Genomic DNA, 21,836 nt, shown 5'->3' on the forward strand with positions numbered 1-21,836 from the left:
TGAGGGCTAGAATGCTGGAGGATTTTTCTCAGTGTTCTTACTCCAACCCAGATTTTGGCACCTGTGCCACAGGATTCTGTGTCCATTTTCTTCCTATTTTCCCAATGTAAACTGCTATTGCCCGTCACCAGGAGCAAGCTAGCTTATTTAAGGGAACCAGCGTTGGTATTTATTGTCTTGGTTTAGTCTCAGTTTTGAGTGGGGATTGGAGAGGTCAGACATCTTATGTATTTTGGGGAGCTAGGACTACATAACACTAAAAATGAGATGGCAGCGCTCTTCCCCCAGCTGTGAACAAAAAAGCAGGTGAAACTGCCATCTTGTCAACAATCTGAAGAGTTCACACAAAAGGACAGAGAGAATTAAAGTAATAGAAAGCCCCCTTGACCGACCCAGACCCAAGTCTTACTCTGCCTGTATCTTTTCATTTATATGAACTGAGAAATATTTTTGGTTTAAGCAACTCTAAGTTACATTTTTCTGGTACAATTAAAAGCATCCTAACTGATAACACCACCACGAGCTCTCATGATTTTCCCTTGGAAATGATGGTAGCAAAGAAATGCAACAGAAGCCCTGGATTTCTGATGATACTGTGCAACCCGGACTAGCACCTTGGAAGCCAGGTCAAGCCAGGGCCTTGGTCTCCCCACTCATCCAATGGGGGAAATCTGACAGAAAGACTATGATGCACCAATTTATAATACTACTGAATTGCACTAGGACATTCTAGGCTGCACAGACTTTGAGACCTAAAGAAATTTCACAGAAAGATAAAGTTGCTGACACCTAATTTATCTGTGTCAAAACTCTGGAGAATTTTGAAAATTAACTTCAGGGATTTATTTATTAATTTTGGCCATAATGTCATCTAATGAAATTGAGCAATCACAGCATGAGTTCCTAACTACAACGCATAACATCTCAGTAGTTTATTACTTTGGTAAAATAGGTCAATGTTAACTGTCAATTTTTAAAATGAAGTACAAAGAAGACTAAGCCAAAAATCTGCTTGCCAGAGAAAACCACTGTATACATGATGGTGAGTAATCTTCCATACATAATCTGTTAAGCATGTATTTGAACATGTAGGTATACAGACTTAAATTCACTGGGTACTATGACGGTACAATCCACGTTTTCACTAAACACTATGCGTGATCCTTTTCCATACTTTCTGGAGTTCCATATTATAGAAACAGAGAAATTTCCCCAAAGTCCTATTTACTTCTAGTTTAAAAAATTACCTTCATTGTACACATCCTTTCTGGTTTATCATAAATTATTACTCTATGATTTCCAGGTGGGTATGCACATTCTACATTTTGACATAAATTGTATCACTCTTCTCTAACAAGCTTGTATTTTTTTACACCCACCAAAATAATACATTGTTCTTGAAGATAGAGACTACCAAGTAAAAGGCAATCCAATCCTCATAATCAATGTTTCATAAAATATTTAGAAAAATTCACGATTTTTCCTTTCCCCATGTGAGTGGGAGAAGTATGGGGAAGGAGAACTTGCCAAAATTAAAGTCCTCCAAACTCGTCATAGGTCCTGCCTAAGGAGGTTTGAAGTGGACAAAGGTTATAACTCTTAGAAATCAGTCATAGTAAAAGGACTTTGATGGAAACAGAGAGACTAAAAAACAAAGTATTTTAATTTTGACATTTATTAAGAAAGTATTTTTCATTAGTAACCATTTCTGACACTTTCCTAATATTACAGTAAAACTCTGCCTTAACACACAGGGCAGGAGTAAAAATTCAACTATGTAAAATGCAGTGTTCCATTTTTGCAAAGGTTAACCAGAAACATTGCTTATCAGTTTGCACTGTCATTTCAAGTGCACACACACACACACACACACACACACACAAACTTAAACGGTATATAGAAAGAGACCAAATAGTAAGAAATTCAGTTCATCCCTGCTTAAGATGAGATAAAGGATAGAAACCAATCCCAACAAGGTTACAACCAAATTCATGTTATTTCAGATTGCAATATTGCTTGATGTTCTATATTTCAAATATTTATCTATTTGAAGTGATTATAGTAAAGGTTACTTGCAGGATTCCTCTTCCAAATATATTTTTAATGGGTTTTTTTTGGGGGGGGGTGAGCTCAACACAAATTTCAAACATGATACCTTTACACACTTACAGTCACTTAGCAAAAAGTACTGAGCACCTACAGTGAGTTATGCAATGTCATAGATTTATAAACTTAGCAATGAATGAAGCTCCTTCTCTCATTAAGCTTACATTCTAGAGGACATGTATTTAGGCATGCCCACCACTGTACTTTTGTTAAATTTCTGACCATACTCTTTATTTTTCATAAGCCTTAGTCCAACTAGTTAAAGTCATGTGCAATGACTGACGTTACAGTTCTGACAAAAATCCCTTATGGAATGCCTCTCGTTAAGATGTCTCTGCTGTGTGGTCTCCTGACTACTGTAATGTTGAGGTTGGGTAGAAATGTTACATTTTCATAGAAGAAATTCTTTTTCTACTGTAAGAATTCTAGTGAATGGAAAACTTCAGCTCCCATTTGAGGACTTCAAAACAAAACAAAAACAAAAGAGAACACTATATTACCGAACTTCATTTCTGTATGGATTCTCTGATGAAAGATAGTCCTTACCATACTCATTTTTATAGAATTTATCACCACTGTGAACTCTTTGATGAATCAGAAGACCTGAGCTCCAACGGAAACCCTTACCACATGCATCACATTTGTACGGTTTCTCTCCTGTGTGGACTCTCTGATGAGCCTGAAGGTTTGATCTTTGACTGAAGCCCTTTCCACAAACCTCACATTTATATGGTTTTTCCCCAGTATGGACTCTGTGATGGGCCTGGAGACTTGAAAACCCACTGAAGCCCTTACCACATTGTTCGCATTTATAGGGCCTCCCTTCTGTGTGGACCCGCTGATGTGCTTGAAGGCGTGAACTCTCACTGAAGCCTTTTGTGCACACCTCACATTTGTACGGTTTCCCTCCTGTGTGGACCCTCCGATGTGCTTCAAGGCGTGAACTCTGACTAAAGCCCTTCCCACACATCTCACATTGATATGGTTTCACTCTAGTGTGGACCCTCTGATGACCTTGAAGATATGCTCTCTGACTGAAGCCCTTCCCACATATCTCACATATGTATGGTCTCTCTCCAGTGTGGACACTCTGATGGCTTTGAAGGTATGATCTCTGACTGAAGCTCTTACCGCATTCATCACATTGGTATGGCTTCTCTCCCGTGTGGACTCTCTGATGGGCCAGAAGAGTTGATGCCTTACTGAAGCCCTTCCCACATTCTCCACATTTATAGGGTTTCTCTCCTGTGTGAACCCTCTGATGAATTTGAAGATTAAAGCTCCAACTGAATCCCTTCCCACACTCTTCACATTTGAATGGTTTTTCTCCAGTGTGGACTCTCTGATGGCCTTGAAGGTGTGAACTCCGACTGAAGCCCTTCCCACACTCCTCACACTTGTATGGTTTCTCTCCAGTGTGAACTCTCTGATGGCCCTGGAGGTATGAATTGCGACTGAATCCCTTCCCACACTCCTCACATTTGTATGGTTTTTCTCCAGTGTGTACTCTCTGGTGGGCTTGAAGGTATGAACTCCGACTGAATCCTTTATCACACTCCTCACATTTGTAAGGCTTCTCTCCTGTGTGCACTCTCTGATGGACATTAAGAACTGATCTATGACTGAAGCCTTTACCACAAGCATTGCATTTGTACCGCTTCTCTTCAGTGTGGACTCTCTGATGATCTTTAAGTTTTGAACTCCAATTGAAGCCATTCCCACACTCCTTATAAGGTTTCTCTCCCATGCGAATTTTCTGATGGCCTTGAAGATATGAATTTTGGTTGAAGCTGTCACCACATACATGTTTATATGATTGTTCCCTAGTGTGGACTATCGGAAGGTTCTGAAAGTGTGAGGCCAGATTGAAGCCATTACCACCGTCCTCAGTATTATAGGGAATCTCTCCCATGTGAACTCTATGCTGAACGTTAAGAGTTGAGCTGCAAATGAAACCCTTCTCACACTCCACATCTGTGTATAGTTTCTCTTTTGTGTGGATTTTCTGATGGACTTGAAGACAAGAACTCGGGTTAAAGACATTCCTATTCTCATATTCATGGGGTTCCTCCCCAGGACAAACCCTGAAAATTCTATTAAGATCTAAGGCTCTCTCATATATGCTGCATCTATAGGGCATCTCTCCTGTGTGAATAAGTTTGTAAGTGTGGAGAGAGGAGCACTGATGAAAGTTCTCACCATGCTCACATTTACACGGCTCCTCCTCTGTACGTACTCTCTGATGAGACTGCAGATGTGAACTCTCCAAAACACAATCATCTCCTCCATGAACACTTTGATGAATAGGAACTGAACTGTAACTACAGTCCTTTCCACGTGGACTGTATGTATGGGGCTCCGCTTCTAAATGTAACTGCTGATAAACTTCAGAGCTAAAGTCATCACTGAAGGCTTTTCTGAACTCATTACAGGGGTAGGGCTTTTGCCCTCTTTGCATGAAGTCTTCGTTAAGCAATGAAATCCTTATGATGTCTTCTCCACAGTCATGGCAGCTGTAGTTTTTTTCTGTTTTGTGTACTCCCAGATTATGATTGTGATGTGAGCTCCAACTGACGCTGTCACACTTAGAGAAATTATTTTTCATGGAAATTTGCTGACATCTACACTGATGATTATGTGACTCTATCAGATACATTTTCCTCCAAGAATTCTGGGCTCGCCAAGGTGAAAATGCTTGATTTTTTGTGTAATTGGAACCATCCCTTACGTGAGTCAATATATAGTTCCCATCCTCAGAAATCTGAATTGGTATTCCTGTCCAAACCTGGCATGGGGAATCACCTTGTTTTTGCAACTTAGAAATAGTATCCCCTTGAAAATTTTTCATGGAATCTTGACACCTGGTTAACGTGCCTTGTTGACAGGTCTGCCAGGAGGAAAGCTCTTTGGGGAAAAGGTAGCTCAATCCCACTTCTTGAGTCCTCTCCATATTATGCTGATTCTTGGTTCCTATAAGGATAGAGATAATTTAGACATGTGCACAAGTGAATGCTTTTATTTAGAGATTTCAAGATGTTGCACTTAGGTCGTGACATGAAACGTCAATGAACTAAAGGAAAATTCATGTTACTACCTCTAAGAATACTTAGAAATAGCTCTTCTTTCGCTACATCAGGAATATAAGTGGAATCCATAGAATTGAGGTTATCTATATGCTTCAAAATCAGGGCTTTGTAAAAATGTAGACCGCAAACATGGTGGTCCTATTCACACAGCCTAGTAAAACCACACACATATTATCATGGGTTGATGGTGAGTTGCCTGGAGATCCCAAAGAGAAAATAGAAGGGGACACTCTCAAATTGGAAAGAATATATTTTCAAGTGAACAAATGCTTTTTGTTCTGATAACTTTTTCTTTTTTCTCTGGCACATGGGCATGGTAATGTTTTTGTTTGTAAAGAGACTGTGTGTTAAATGCTGGGCAGACGAAGGTAAACATAGACTTTTAATTGATGCTTGAGGCGTCATATGGTCTATCTCTAATGAGCTATTTATCTTCATGAGAATAATAAGCTCTTCTAAGTCACTGGAAGCCATTATCAGTTTTAACTCTTTTCACAATTACCAAGGGCCATGGTACAGGTCAGAATGTGAAACACTGTGACAGAACTCAATTCCAAAGACATCAGAAAGATGGAGGCTGAGGGAGGGAAGCAGAGCCAAGTTTCACGGCAGCTGTAGGTGTCCTTTGAGGCAACTCATCAAACAAACAAAACTCAATGAACACAGACTTTGGCTTGAATTATTTTACATAAAAATTACTTTAATGTTTATGGAATTTGAGGAACCAGAAGAGTTGAAGACACACGTTTGGGTGGAAATGGCTTGCCATTTAGTTATTAAAGCTCATATTATAAGCAGACAGCAGATCTCCATAATCTGGTAAGAAGCATCCTTCCTGAGGATAACTGGTTCAACAGGGTTGAAGTAATAATGTGTGCTCTTCTAACACTTGACAGTACATTAATTCTCTATAGCATCCAGAAAAGAAAGCAGTACCAGAGGATTTTTTTCCATAACATATTATCTTCAAACATAATAATTCTTCCTTGTCTGTGTGTGTCTGTCTCTCCACATTGGAACACACTCTCCATAAGGACAAGCACTTTGTTTTGTGCACTGCCTTACTCTCACAGCCTACAACCCTCATAGTGAATAGTAGTTGCTCAATAAGCATAGATCATAGTCATTCTCACTCACAGAACTAAACAGGAATGTTTATGTAAGTTATTTTTCATGGGAAAGGAACTGGTGATGGCAATTTTGTTGCAAAGTTCAAAGGCTGCGTGAGAGGTCGGGATACACTCAGGGTATCTATCACCTGCTGATGACAAAAGCAAAGGCCCCAGAAATCTCTTGGATTGAATCTTTTTAATTTTTAAAATAACCTTTAAATTGGTGTGTTTTTTCTTGTACAAAATCTTACCTGTAGTCCCACCCTATCCCCAACTTTAAAAAAAAGTTAAAAAAAATAGGAGACTTGGCTCTATAAGCCCATGGGAATGGGTCTCAGAAACTCTTTTCACGAACATGGCACTGAAAGCAAAGAAGAAAGCCCCTTCCCCTCCCAAAGCCAAAGCCAAAGCAAAGGCTTCGAAGGTAAAGAAAGCAGTGCTGAAAGGCATCCATGGCCACAAAACAAAACAAAACAAAAAAAAAAAAGATATCTGCATGTCACCCACCTTCCAAAGGGCCAAGACACTGTGGCTCAGGCAGCCCCCATACACTTGGAAGAGCACCCCCAGGAGAAACAAGCTTGACCACTGTGCCATCATCACACGGCACATGACTGTACCAAGTCAGCCATGAAGAAGACGGAAGACAACAATACACGTGTGTTCATTGTGGATGTCAAAGCCAACACCAGATCAGACAGTCTGTGAAGAAGCTCTAGAACACTGACGTGGTCAAGGGCAGCACCCTGATTGGGCCTGATGGAGACAGGAAGGCATATGTTTGACTGGCTCCTGACTATGATGCTTTGGATGTTGCCAACAAGACTGGGATCATCTAAACTGAATCCAGCGGGCTAAATCTAAATAGAAAAAAATTTTCACTGTGAAAAAAAAAGTAAAAACTAGAAAGTCACACTGATGATTGTGTGAGACTGCACTGTGGGTCAGTGCACTGACCGCAGGGAAATCCACAAGTACTCATCTCAGTACCTTGAACAAATGCTTAATGATGTCTCTGGCTTCTCAAAAGCAAATCTTTCAGTTATTACATTAACAGTTTATCACCTAAAGATGGAATAAAGGGACATACTATAGGAGGCATGTCAGATACAGTAAATAGCTTATATGTGAGAAGTTTTGAGCTTTCAGCTAGAGTTAATCATAATGCTTATAGTTTTGTTTTGGTATCATCAAAAACACTCATAAAGATACAGTTTAATATGGTGGCTTGAGAACATGGAAGGAGCTTACTGGTCAAGCCCAATTTCTTACAAAACAATTGTTTCAACGCAAATTTGTACCAAACTTATAACATAAGAATCTCTTAAATATATAAAAGAGATTAAAGTTTCTTTCTGACCAGTGGTTTTAATATTAAAGGGATAGAAGAAGAAAAAAGGTCCTTTCACTTAGTTTTAGCCTCTTATGGAAAAGATCACACATTTAAAAAACATTAACTCTAATTTCCTTTAGTCAATGGTGTATAATGAAACACTTGTCATTTCTTTTCCATAGCTCAACATTTAAGTTCTGTTTTAACATCAATGGTAGTGCTGATGAGAAATTGTGTCAAGTCAAATTTATAAATTGTGTCAAGTCAACTTTATAAACTTATTTGATGGAGAAAATATGCACTGCAAAAAAGCACTGAAAGACCTCACCTGAAATAAAGAGAACTTACTTTATCTTCTTAGTAATCCTGCTTTACCGTTTGAAAAAGTCAATCATTCCAGCAGCCTATATCAATTCATTCAGTAACAAAGATTTTATGGTTATCATAAATCTCAAATCATTCCTTTAAATTTAATAGTTAGCCATCATGAATTAAGAGAAAAAAATCATATTTTCCCTTTTTTTCTTCTCCTTTAATAAACAATAATCAAGAATATCAACTCAAGCAACTCAGGCTAATAGTACCCTGTGTTCTTACTATGTTTTTAGAAAGTAAGAGAAACCAAAACATTTTCTGGACAGTAGAAGATACAGTAACAACATTTTGATTACAGACTAATACTTAAGCTGCTGTGTTGGCTACTCTCTTACTCTTTTAACCATACCTGAGTCTTACCTCTCTTTACCAGAGTATAGTTAGTCTGTTTCTACTTCTTTTTGTCACAATGGAATACATTCTGTCTTTCTGTTTTGGAAGGTTATAAATCATTGATTCAATTTCTTTAATAGATATAGGCCTATTTACATTGTCCATTTCTTCTTGTGTGACTTTTGGCAAACTGTGTTTTATATGGAATCGGTCCATTTCATCTAGGTTATCAAATTTGTGGCCAGAGTTTGTTCATAGTATTTCTTTATTATCCTTTTAATGCCCATAGGTTCTGTAGTAGTGTCCACTCTTTCATTTCTGATATTATTAATTTGTGTCCATTATCGCATTATTGTTCTCTCTCTCTCTTTCTCTCTCTCTCTCTCTCTCTCTCTTTCTCTCTCTCGTGCGCGCGCCTGGCAGAAGCTGATCAATTTTATTCATCTTTTCAAAGAACCACCTTTTGGTTTCATTGATTTTCTCTATTGATTTCCTATTTTCAATTTCATTGATTTCTGCTCCAATTCTTATTCTTTTCTTCTCCTTACTTTGGATTTAATTTGATATTCATTTTCTAGTTTTCTAAGGAAGAAGCTTAGATGACTGATTTTAGATCTTTCTTCTTTTCTAATATATGCATTGAATGCTATCAATTTTCCTCTAAGAACTGCTTTTGCTGCATCCCACAAATTTTGGTAAGTTGTATTTTCATTTTCACCTGTTCAAATGATTATTTTAAAAACTTTTATTTATTTTAAGTGTGTTTTTCCAGGACCCATCAGCTCCAAATCAAGTAGTTGTTTCAATCTAGTTGTTGAGGGCACAGCTCACAGTGGCCCATGTGGGGATTGAACCAGCAACCTTGGTGTTATGAGCACTATGCTCTAACCAACTGAGCTAACCAGCCACCCCGAAATTATTTTTTAATTTCTCTGGAGATTTCTTCTTTCACCCATGTGTTATTTAGAATTATGCTGTTTAATCTCCAAGTATTTTGGGATTTTTCCGGTTATTTAATCTATTGATTTCTAGTTTAATTCCATTGTGGTCTAAGAGCAGATGTTTATGATTTTTATTTTCTTAAATGTGTTAAGGTGTATCTTATGGCCAGAATGTGGTCTATCTTGGTGACAATTTCATGTGAGCTTGAGAAAGAGAATTCTATCTTTCAAAATAATCTACATTAACAATGCTCCAACATCTAACTCCATGTCACAAAGCTATCATTTTAAAATTAGTTTTAACTCAGTCCACAGGAAAAATATATAATGTTATAAAAACAAGAACAAGGTTATGTGGGGTGGGGGCAGACGGAGTGAAATGTAGAAAACAAAGACTAATCTTTGTATTACAACATAAAATTGGCCAGCCTATCACACCTGAGATAGGTTCTGAGATAAGATGTCAGAACCACTATTAATGATTAAAAAGTCATTTAAATATTATAAGAAAAAAGTGATTAAAAATATAAGTAATTTAAAAAACAGATTTGTTATATTTTTTATGAGCAACATGACATTTTAGTCATGTGTTCTTTATGTCTGCAGTTATTTAATATAAATATAGTTAAATCTATTGAAAAGGAAGTTTTGGCAAGGAATTGTAATGCTAGATCTACATCTGATTTGTACATGTAAGATATCAACATCACAAAATATCCATGGAAGTTTGTGTTAAAACTTAAGGTTTACGAGGCGTGATAAAAAAATATGGTGAATGTTTAAATTAAATTATTACAGTAAAAGACACATTGCCATTAATTCCTTTTTAAATACTCCCCCCTCGCTTCGAACATCCTTATTTCATCTTGCCACCTTCTGAAACAGTTCTGGAAGTCCTCTTCCTGAGTGTCTTTAGTTGCGCTGTCATGGCTGCTTCGCTATCCTGAATCAATTCAAAACATTTACCTTTCACGGTCATTTTGACTTTGGGGAAGAGCCAGAAGTTGCATGGTGCCAGATCCGGTGAATAAGGTAGGTGAGGACACAACATAATGTTTTTATTTGACAGAAATTGCTGTACCAGAAGCGATGTGTGGCAGAGTGTTGTCATGATGGAGGATGAAGTAAAGACATTCGCGAAAGAGGACTCCCAGAACTGCTTCAGAAAGTGGCAAAAATGTTGGGATAAGTGTGTTCAAAGAGGGGGGGAGTATTTTGAGGGGGATTAATGGGAAGGTGTCTTTTACTGTAACACATTTTTAAAAATTTAAACATTCACCATATTTTTTTATCATACTGTGTAGTTAAGGTTAACATATAAAGTTAAGTTATAATTGCAGCAACTATTAACACTGTGATGTTTGATATTCTAATTAAGCCATAAAGAAATTAAAATTATTAAAGGAAATAGTTGAGAACAGCTGTCTGAGACCTATTGATAGGAATGGGAAGTTTTTTTGTTTAGTGCCAGATAATTTTACCCTAAAGGAAGCAGAATTAGAGAGGAGAAATGTTTACGGACTGTCTTGAAAAACATCTATCTCAGCTCCTCCTCCTTTTCACTGTGGGGAGTGACATTCAACTTGGGATGGAGGAAGAGACCAGAGTAGTAGAAACAGTATCTGTGAAAGACTGTTTAAAGATAATGCTGGAGAAATCTAACCCACCAGTAGACTCACGGCATTAAAAAAACTAGATTAGTGCTATGAAGCTAGGGAATCGTCAATACTGAAAGAGCTTAATATATGTTCTGGAAATACTTTGGTCTTAATTGAGGGAACATTCCTTTTCTGGGTTTTCCAAATAGTGCTACCACTCTCAGGGGCCCTCAGGACACTGGAAGAGTCATTAGCGTCAGATGAACTGTGCCACTTTAGGAGGTGTGTGTGCACGTATACGTGAGTGCACACACTCATGCCCAAGTTGCTCCTGGTAATAAGCGTGCGGATGTTTCTCTCCAGTCATTAAGAAATGTAAAAACCTTACAACAAGCCTCCTGTTGGATCTGATGACTTTGCAATCTGTGTTGGAGTTTGTCATTCTGTCCCCAGACTTTCTAAGAGCCTAGATAGTAGATAGGAATACAAACTGGGGAGGATTGGGATCTGTTTGGCCATAAGGATTTGCTAACTAGAACATGAAAGTATATCTCTGGTGAGAAGGAGCACCCCTCTTTGTGGATTTGGTGTGCCATACTGCCAAAGCTCATATTGTGTGCTCATTGAGGCAGAGAGTTACTGCTTTCTAGTCTCTTCCCATGGAGAAAATAACAATTGCCAAATACTTTCCTGAAAAATTTCATGAATTCAGATCTAGCTGGAACCATCAAAGGGAAATAGAAGACCAAAATAATTTGTATATTATTACTTGAAAGCTGGAGATTACTACAAGTAAGGATCTCCTAGCTAAAGAAGTGGATGGATTTGATATAATTAGAGATTCCCTTGGAAAATAAAAACAGAAACAGTTTGTTACGGGGAAAAAAGAAAAGCCCAGAAGCCCTTGGTCTGTAGACCAATGATGTTTTCACCAGTGTAGAGATGCCTGCCTGGCCCTAAGGACCAGAAACTTCTTCCACCCCTATTGGGAGTCTGTGATTGCATCAGCACTGACAAGCAGTGTTCAGGTGCAGTGCTGGTAAAGGACCATCTTTCAGGCCCCTGGAGACCATGATGCCTCATCTCAGCAACAGCTGCAGGGGGCTCCATCACCTGCTGACTGCACCTCTGACAGAACTAGCAAGGCAATGCCACGAAAACAGATTTTGTTTGCTTATGCCGATTGACAAGTTGACTTCATGTAGATGTGCATGACAAATCATCCGTTTTATTATAAGGAAAATTGTTTTTCTCATCACTTTCCAAGTAGAAGACAAAATTTAATGGCTGCCAGGGAAGGGTGCACTTTTGAAAACAGATTATGGGATATTATTGGATATAGAAATTGGGAACATGTGGCCTCTAACAGCATGGAAACATGAATGACAGGAAACTATTAGTGAAGCTTGAAATCAATATAGTATATTGTGACACACAATTTTTTAAAAAGGACAGAAAATATCAGAGGTACACTGCATGTGAGGCTTATCACTGCATGAAATGTTTGTTTCAGATGTGCAGATGTGTACCTTACATAGATCTGTACTGGGTTCCATTACATACTGAGGGTCATGGCCATAAAGTATGAAAACCACTGGTATAAATAGTTAAGGGAAGTATCAGGATGGCCAGGTGGCTCAGTTGGTTAGAGAGTGAGCTGCGCCCTCCACAACTAGATTAAAGACAACAAGCTGCTGCTGAGCTTCCAGAGGGGTGGCCAAGATGGCTCAGTTGGTTAGTGCGAGCTCTTAACAAGGCTGCCGGTTCAATTCCCTCATGGGATGGTGGGCTGTGCCCCCTGCAACTAAGATTGAAAACGGCAACTGGACTTGGAGCTGAGCTGCGCCCTCCAGAACTAGATTGAAGGACAACAACTTGGAGCTGATGGGCCCTGGAGAAACACACTGTTCCCCAATATTCCTCAATAAAAAATTTTTAAAAAATAGTTAAGGAAAGTATAAAACTCATAATTAAACAATTACAAGGCTTAAATGCAAAGTTCAAATGTGGAAACTTAGAAACATTTCAATAGGTAGGTTTGTACCTCTTAGTTTCATGCCTACATGAACTGAAGGTTCAAAATATAAGAAACAAATTAGCACTTGAAAAAAAGAGTGCTACTCTTTACAATTCATGTTTCTTTCACATTGAATCTTCCTTGCCTAACACAGGAAAAGGGAACCTAGGGAATCTAATTATAAGTAAAATTATTTTTCTCATCACTTTCCAAGTAGAAGACAAAATTTAATGGCTGCTAATGTGGATGCTGACCCCCAAAGAGATAGATGGGCTGCAACTAGGAAAACTTTGCAAGGAAATAAAAATAGTTTAGAAGTTATTATTTGTTGACATCTTTTTCTTTCCTAGTGTGAATGGAAACGGAGGTGTTTCTTCTATAGGGGACCAGCCAAGAGAGTAGTTATAAGAATCCTCATTTAAAAAAAATTTTTTTCCCCCGAAGTCAACTAAGTCGGCTTCCATAAGCTGCAGAAAAGCCAATGGGAGATAATTATGTCTCTTTTGGTCTCCAAAGATAAAGCTCAGCAAGGAATGGTTTTTTCCTATGAATCTCTGACTCACCAGGTAATTTATTCCATAGAAATAAATCATTAGTAGCCCAGGATGTTAGGACTGAAGTTTTTATCGCTGTACTTTCTGTATTAGTTTTTTTAAAAAAAGGAAAAGAAATAAGCTTATGTTCATCAATTGCAAATGGAAAATGGCTGAAGGATGCATGTTAGAGGCACATATTGGACTATTATGCAGCCATGACAAAAAATAAATAAAAGAGTTACAATCTTAGACGGGGATGGACTTCTCCAAGGTATCATGAAAGAGAAAAATTAGTATCTTAAAAATAAGAATGTATATTATCAAATTTCTGCATTACTATAAGCTATAGAAATGTTAGTATATGTAAAAAATTAAATAAGATATTTTAAAATGTGACATTATGTTTCTACAGATGCCTTCAGGCAGGCGGGCGTGGCACACTACGTCCCTAGGTCTGTTTTTATATAGCCCAGGAGCTAAGAATAATTTTTGATAGTTTTTTAAATGATGTAAGGAAAAACAAAGAAAAATATGTGACAGATACCCTCTGTGGCTGGTAAAGCCTCAAATATTTACTATTTGGACCTTTAGAGAGAAAGTTTGCTGACCTCTGCTCTCGAGAGTGCACTGCTTCATGTCTGACCCTGAACCTTAACTGAGATGGCAACAAAAAATTGTAGAAGTGACGCAATTTGTTTAGAAATAGTCTATTGAGTCTTTTTCCTACCAGGAGCATCCTAAGGTTGTGACAGTGGCTTTTGATGTTGGAGTCTTGAGAACTGAAGAAACATTACTAGAATGTTTGGGTTCACATAAATGTCCACTTGAAGATTCGACTTCGAAACTGTAGCTCGGTCAAGAGACTATTTAGGTGTCAGAGGATGGGAGGGTGAGAGGAGAGGGCAGACTGGATAAAGAGCTGGGCATATGAAATAGGAAATTACCAGCAATGCAAAAGTGTCTCACTTGAAATGGCTGCATGGAGAAGGTCAATTATAATGTTGGCACTGATCATTTTTGATACCTATTCTAGCTGATTAGCGATTCTCAATCTTTTAGAAATAATGGCGACCGGTCTATGACTACTCAAGGACACCTCAACAATTAGAATGAGGACAGGCACGCACCGGATGACAAACAACATTCTGGAGTGTCCTCTGATGACACTGATTTATTCTAGGCCTACTAGCTATGTCAGGGAGGACAGGTGACAGTGAAGACCAAGCATCTATTCACCAATTCATTCGTTCAAGGCAGAGAGAAAAGCAAGTCAAGGTACCTGAAGCAGAAGCATGATTGCAGGTCTGGTGGGCAGCACTGGGGCAGTGTGGCTGGGACAGAGCAAGTGAGCAAACATAAACAATAGGGGGGGAATATGGAAAGCGAGGGGGGGTGTAAGGACGGACACTGTAGGATCTAACAGGCCACTTTGTGTACTTTAGATTTGACTCTGTGTGAAATGGGAAGCCACTGGAGATTGTCAACAGAGAAGTGACGTGTTCGGACTGGTGTTTGAGGAGGGACTCTGTGGCTGGTGGGTTTGCTGGACAGTTCTCACCTGAACACCCATCTCTCTGGGTTTCTGTCTCCGTCATCAAAAGCTTTTCTTCTCTCTCCAGCTGGGATATAAGGTCTGGTTTGAAGGGCTGATTCCCTGTATAAAGGCAAGGAGAGCAAAAGTCTTAAATATTTGAGTAAGTCCAATTTATCATTCTTTTTTTCTTTTCTGAATCATGCTTTTGTTGTCCTATCTAAGAATTCTTGCCTAACCCAAGTTCGTGAAGATTTTCTCCTATGTTTCCTTCTAGAAGTTGCATACTTTTAGATTTATATTAGGTCTCTTATCCATTTTGAGTTAACTTTTTTGTGAGTGTGACGCACACATAGAGATGTATGCAGATGTTCACCAAAGGTTTCCACACCATCTGCTGAAAAGACTATCCCTTCTTCACTGAATTGCCTTGGCACCTGTAATATATCTAAAATAGTTTCAGAATTGCTTCTTCCACATATCACTACAATAAACGAACCCACTGGAAAGTGTTCAGGATATTGCAATTCATTCTCCCCTCCCTTCCCACTGTACCTAAAACTAAGGGTCTATAGTCATATATTATATTCCTGAGCTACTTTCGTGTGTTCTTTCTTTTCTCTCTTCAGTGTGGTTATGGTACTGATTTCAAATACAACTGAGATCATTTGTTTCATTTTTCTTTTAGATTATTATCACTTTGCATTCTGATTTAATTTTTATAATATGCTGAACTATTAATAACATATTTTCAAAAGTCCAAACTAGACAAAAAGGTATAGACAGGTGTGGCTCTCTCCCACATTCCTTCCACACTGTTACCTTCATCTACTATAAGAAACTAACTTGGTGATTTTTAATCCTTTTTGTTTCTTCTTACACAGATAAGCAGAGATGTACTTACTTATTTCTCCTTCTTTCTTACAGAAATTGTAGTATGCTATTAATGCTCTTTCACACTTTGGTATCTTTAGGGAAAATTCCTAGAACTGAATTGCTGGGAGAGGATAAATATACAATCTTGTTGGCTATGTCAAATTCCTCTCCTTAAGGGTTGTACCATTTTGCATTCCTACTTTCAATGTATGAAAGTGCTTCATTTCCCACAGCTTTGCCCAAAAAAGGATTGTGTTAAGTTTAAAAATTTTTGCCAACCTCATGGGTGAGAAATGGTATTTCAGTGTAATTTTAATTAACATTTTTCTTATTTTGAATGAAACTGAATGTCTACTTATATGTATATATATTTACATGTCTTTGTATATGTGTATGTATATGAACATATGTATGTGTGTCACACACACACACACACACACACACACACACACACACACCTCCTAGTTTTAACCCCTGAGACCAAGAAACAAAAACACTGGCAATGACAATACCTAACATCCAGACTTTGGTGTTAAATATCATTCTCCAATAAATAAAAGAAATGGATGGTTCCAGAACTGGGGCAAAGTAAAAGATGAGCATAAAGTAAGGAAGTGTTAAAAAAAAAAATGTTGGGGCATATTACAAGGGCCAAATTTGGGACAATTTTCCCACCCAAATAGTTACAGCAATAAATTATAAGCCATTTTAAAAAGAATACATAAGCCGCTACAAATAACAAACAAACAAATGGCTGAGAGGCAGGGGGGGCGCTCCTGCTTACTGCGGAATGCCAAGTACTGACTGCTAAATGTGAAGGAAGTACTAGGTCAGAAAATCATCATTTTGTAAATATCATGGTGAAGACCAGATAAGGCAAGAATCATCATTAGATGCAAAATATCTGTGTGGTCTTAAAAGGTGTTGCCCTGTGACTGCAAGAGGAAAAAAGCAGTAATTTTATAGGGGAGAAATTAGACATCTTGATTGGGTGATTGAAAGTAATACTGCCAATGAGAGACAGATGCTGTGCTTCCAGATGTGATCGCCTCAAAAGGTCACACCACTATCAACGCAGTCGTCTAGCCAGGAAGGATCATGTGATTTCATTAGGAGGAAACATTGGGAATGTTCTATTAAAAATGGGGGGAGGGGTAACAGTATTCGTCAAAACTGTCACTGTCGTAAAAGATAGAGAAATGCTGTGGAAGTTTCCTAATGACAGGAGGCCAAAGAGACATGACCGCTAGACTAGATTTTAGACTAGCTCTTGCTCTGGAGGGAGAAAAATAAGCTGTAAGGAATATAACTGGCTCTGTTGATAAAATTAGAGCATCAATGATAAAGTGAGTAAAAGTATTATATCTATACTGGGGATACATAAGAGAATATTCCTCCTTCTGCCAAATACATTGTTCAGTAAAGAATTAACCTTGCCCAAAGAGGTCTGGTCTTTGCCCTTGGCTCTCAGGAGGGGATCTCTAAGCCCTTGGAATGTCCTGTTTGACGAGCATGTCTTTTTCACCTCGAGGCCTTGGGCCACACCAGATAGTTGAACAGTGTGCTTTATTGTTTATTTATTTAAAGTTATTAATTTTAATGTGGTCAAACGTATCTTCTTGTTATTTTTTTTAGTTGGAGAATATTGGGGTATAGTGTGTTTTTTCAGGGCCCACCGGCTCCAAGTCAAGTTGCCGTTTTCAATCCAGTTGCAGGGGGCGCAGCCCACCATCCCATGGAAGGAATAGAACCGGCAACCTTGTTGTTGAGAGCTCCCGCTCTAACCAAATGAGCCATCCAGCTGCCCCTGAACAGTGTGATTTATGATGGGGGCTTTGGGCCACGTGCTATCAGCTTGATTTTTCAGAACGGCTGGAAACTAAGGTCAGTCACACAGGTGTCCAACCACATGGACCTGACTGAGCCCCAATAAAAGCTCTGGACACCAAGGCTTGGGGTGTAGCACTCTGTGTGTACTGTCACGTATCATTACTGGGAAGAGTCGGTGCTGTCCGCGACTCCATGGAAGAAGACAACTGGAAGTTCGTGCTGGAAACTCTGGGAATCTGCCCCAGGTGCCTCTGCCCTTGGCTGATTTTAACCTGTTTCCTTTCCATGTACTAAACTGTAACCATGAGTATAACTGCTTTCAGTGAGTTCTGAGAGTCCTTCTAGCTAATTGTCAAGCCTGGGGGACCCCTGAACTTGCAGTTGGTATCAGAGAGAGTGTAGTCCTGGGGACTTCTGAACTCACATATACACTGAAGCATTTGGAGCTAAAGGGCCATAGTGTATGGAAATTACTTGCAAATAGTTCAGAAAGAAATATTACAAATATATATATTTAAATTGATAAGAACAGATACTACACTTGATCTTAGCCAAAAAGCCGAGAAGCAATATTATATATATATATTTATATATATATATATATAAAGTATATGGAGAGAGAAAGAACACGAGAATAAATGATAAAGTAAAGGGGTAAAATGATATCACAGGTGAATCTAGGTAAAAACTATATGGGTGTGCTTGTTCTATATTTTTACTTTTATAAATGTTAACTTTGAAGTTACTTACAGATTGTTACTTACATTGTTAAAGCAAAAAAACAAAATACCTCTGGAAAAAATCAAGTTAATAAACAGTTATGGGCACCCTGAGAAAGTTGCTCTAAGCAACTCACTAAGCTGATTTCACGACGAATCAATGGGGCAGGACCACAATACATAATTCAAGGACATTTATAGTTCAAAGGACAGATTTTTGCCAGCACAATAACATCAGAAACATCATGTCTTTGTTACACAGGGATTATTCGGACTCTCAGGTGCCCAAGCTCTGAGAATGATTTCAGGAATCCCAGAGCTTCAAACAACTGAGCACACAAACGCACCCCAGAAAGCTGACATTGAGTTGAGAGGACACCCATCCTCACCCACTGACAGCAGGTTCCTGAAGTTCTCCAGCATCACGTCCCGGTACAGCTTCCTCTGGGCGGCGTCCAGCAGCCCCAGCTCCTCCTCCGTGAAGACCACAGCCACGTCCTTGAAGGTCAATGGCTCCTACAACACCAAACACACAGACTATGTTTATGGAAGAGGAGCAACACTGAGAAAGTGTAAAGGATGGGAAATGGTTCTGGCTTCTGAGGAGCCTGAGTCACATTTAAGTAGCTGCCTTCTGCTTGCCTCCCACACTGCTAATTCCATCCCGCAAAAGGGCTGCAAGGAATCCTTGCCTTTTATATTGCCACCTTTTGTTAGCACGCTTATAGGTAAATCCCTGGAACTCTGTTGCATCATTGGCTGCTAATATTTTAAATTTTATTAATAATGCCATTTGCTACAGAAAAGGTTTAGTTGTGACCGTGTGTGAGGGAGTCTGTTTTCCCTCTTTTACACACACACACACACACCACATATTTAATCTGCCAAACTCACAGGCTGTTCGTCACCCTTACTGTCCAAGTGTGGAGCCCGTGCTCTGAGGCCCATCTGGAGTGTCTGCATGAATGGGATTGTAGTACGGGCACAGCCCTGGAGCCTGACAGCCCGTGTTCATGTTGGAATGCTACATGACCTTGGACAAGTTCCTCATCCGCTCCTGATTTACATACTGCTACCTATACCTTCAGGTGCTGGTAATAAAATGAGTGACTATAGGTAAAACACTTAGGAGCTGTCCCTAGCAAGTAGTAAACAACCAATAAATATTAGCTATTATTGTGATTATTACCATCAGCAGTCATCCCGTTTCAGGGCTGCACAGTAGTTCAAGGAATTGATGATCTAGAAGATAATGAAACTGATCCAAATAATGCTGCTCACTGAGTTTTAGATTATCTATTATAAACAATGCTGCAAAGAAATCCTTTCACAGAGAACTTAGTGCCTGGAATTCTGTTAACTCCTTAAAATAAATTCCAAAAAGTAGAAATAGTAACACTGAAGAATAACCTTTGAAGTTTTGAAATCATAATGGTAGGTGTTTCCTCCAAAAATATCAAAAATATGTTTCCAACTTATTCTTCATCCAAGAAAGTGTAAATCCCTAAACCTCTATACCCTGGCCAACACTGGACATGAATACTTAAAAAAAAAAATCTTTGATAATATCAGAAGTAAATTTGGAAACTAAAAACCAGTTATTTTGAAAATTTTTCACAAAGTTGATTAGTAATGAAGATCATTCTCATTTTATATATTTGGTCAGCTCTAGTTCTTGTTTCATAGTAATATTCATTTTGGGGGCAGTAAGTCCTTTTCTTCCATATATGTTGTGAATATTTTTTATACTACTTTGCTATTTGTCTTGTAACTTTTTGCTGTAGGGAAATTAAAATTTTTCACATAAAGACCTGTTCAACATAGCATTTATTCTGGCTGGAGCTCCAAACATTACAATTTCAACTCTTGGTCTCTGCATGAGAACTCTGGTTTGCTTTTCTGCTTCTCTTTCCACCCAATCGGTAGGCCTGATACTCTTGAACCAGACGGCAAAGCTTTGGAGTTGGTCGGACACTTGTCTGCTGGAGGAATGTGAACTTGAACTTACATGAACTTCTAATCTTCACGTTTACAGTGCAGAAGATTCTAAGTCCCCCTCAGAGCAGTGAACAAAGTGACAGATGGAAAGTGCCTGCACATCCTATGGTCTGATTAAAAATTTTAAACCAAGTACCTTTACTACTCTAATAAAATAATGCACGAATGGTGAAACACACAACGGCACACAAACATACACAGACACACACATAGAAAGCTTCAGGTTCTGGGAAGAAAGAATTTAACTCTTTTTGTATGAAAACATCTATTTTTTTTCTGATTTCAGCTTCAGTCTGCTCATGTTAGACAAAACCATCTTCTAGGTATTCTTTTCACAAGTACCTGAGACACCACTTAGGGAAAACAAAACTTTTTTAGTTTTGAGCCCCTGGAACATTAAGGCCAAATTATATTAGAATTCTCTCAGAATTGCTTTTTTAGTAAAGATTATACGTAAGAAAACTGATACTGTTCTGTAGAACTATAAGAATCCTTGAGAACTTAAAAGTTTGTAAATGGGGAATAGTTAAAAAGTAGGGGGGGTAGGGTGGCCAGTTAGCTCACTTGGTTAGAGCGTGGTGCTAATAACACCAAGGTTGCCAGTTCAATCCCCACATGGGCCACTGTGAGCTGTGCACTCCTTAAAAAAATAAACAAATAAATAAATAATAAAATAAAATGGTTACTTAAAAAAAATAGTGTGTGTGTGTGTGTGTGTGTGTGTGTGTAGGTTACCACAGTTCACTGAAATATTAGATGACAAAAATTAAGTGCTATTATTTCAAGTGAAAATAAAAACTGAAAATTGTATCAATTATTGCAAGTATGGTTAGGAATGCACATAAAAAAGGACCATTGGAAAAGATAGGTGATTTGTAAGCAGGTAATAACATGTGGGTTTTTTCATTTTCTAAATTGCTATTCTCTTTTACACTTATTATTTGTGAAATACGATAAAAACTAAAAACTAAAAGGAAATGTTAAAAATGAAATAAAAAACACCTCATATAAATGGTATTAAATGTCTGCTGTCATTCTTTATACTTGCCAAGGAAGAGAAAAAATGGTCCACTTGCTGAGAAATGACATTGTATGTTGAGTGACAGAAAAAAAAATCCAACTCACCTGGAACTTGGTCATTTTCTCCTTTTCCTAGGGAAAGGCAGGACCTGAGAAGGCAGAATAAGGTAATGAGAAAGAAGCTATGAAAGGGAATATCTTTGTGCAAACTGGAAAAAGGTGTCCCTTCCCCCAGGCAGACGCTGCCACACACATCTTAGCAGGTAAGAGTGTGGGCTGGGTTCCAGCTACCACTAGGCTATGGCCCACATGCTTGGGCCAGCCTCCACAGCTGTACCCAGCAATCCTCACACACCTCGTGGCTCCTAAGGTGTTCATTTGCATCCTGGGAAAGGAGAGGCAGTGAATGTGCTGGTTAAAAGTGG

The 21,836-nt window shown here is 38.5% G+C and overlaps 1 protein-coding gene across 3 annotated transcripts in view; it reads right to left on the reverse strand.

Annotated features, from left to right (window-relative positions):
* Positions 1-1,669: 1,669 nt before the first annotated feature.
* The window catches only part of LOC308489656 (zinc finger protein 112-like), a 37,204-nt gene continuing 17,037 nt past the window's right edge, over positions 1,670-21,836 (reverse strand). For 2 of the 3 annotated variants that reach the window (XM_081031091.1, XM_081031093.1), the window contains exons 2-5: positions 21,517-21,560; positions 18,783-18,909; positions 14,996-15,091; positions 1,670-5,076 (exon numbers count right to left, since the gene is read on the reverse strand). In XM_081031091.1, the coding sequence (XP_080887217.1) occupies positions 2,603-5,076; positions 14,996-15,091; positions 18,783-18,909; positions 21,517-21,531 (2,712 nt within the window). In that variant the 5' untranslated portion in view covers positions 21,532-21,560 and the 3' untranslated portion in view covers positions 1,670-2,602. Of the gene's footprint in view, positions 5,077-14,995; positions 15,092-18,782; positions 18,910-21,516; positions 21,602-21,836 lie in introns of those variants that run through there. The other variant, XM_081031092.1, reaches the window with a different exon arrangement.

Source organism: Rhinolophus hipposideros (genome assembly GCF_964194185.1).
Source record: "Rhinolophus hipposideros genome assembly, chromosome: 21".
Classification (NCBI taxonomy): Eukaryota; Metazoa; Chordata; class Mammalia; order Chiroptera; family Rhinolophidae; genus Rhinolophus; species Rhinolophus hipposideros.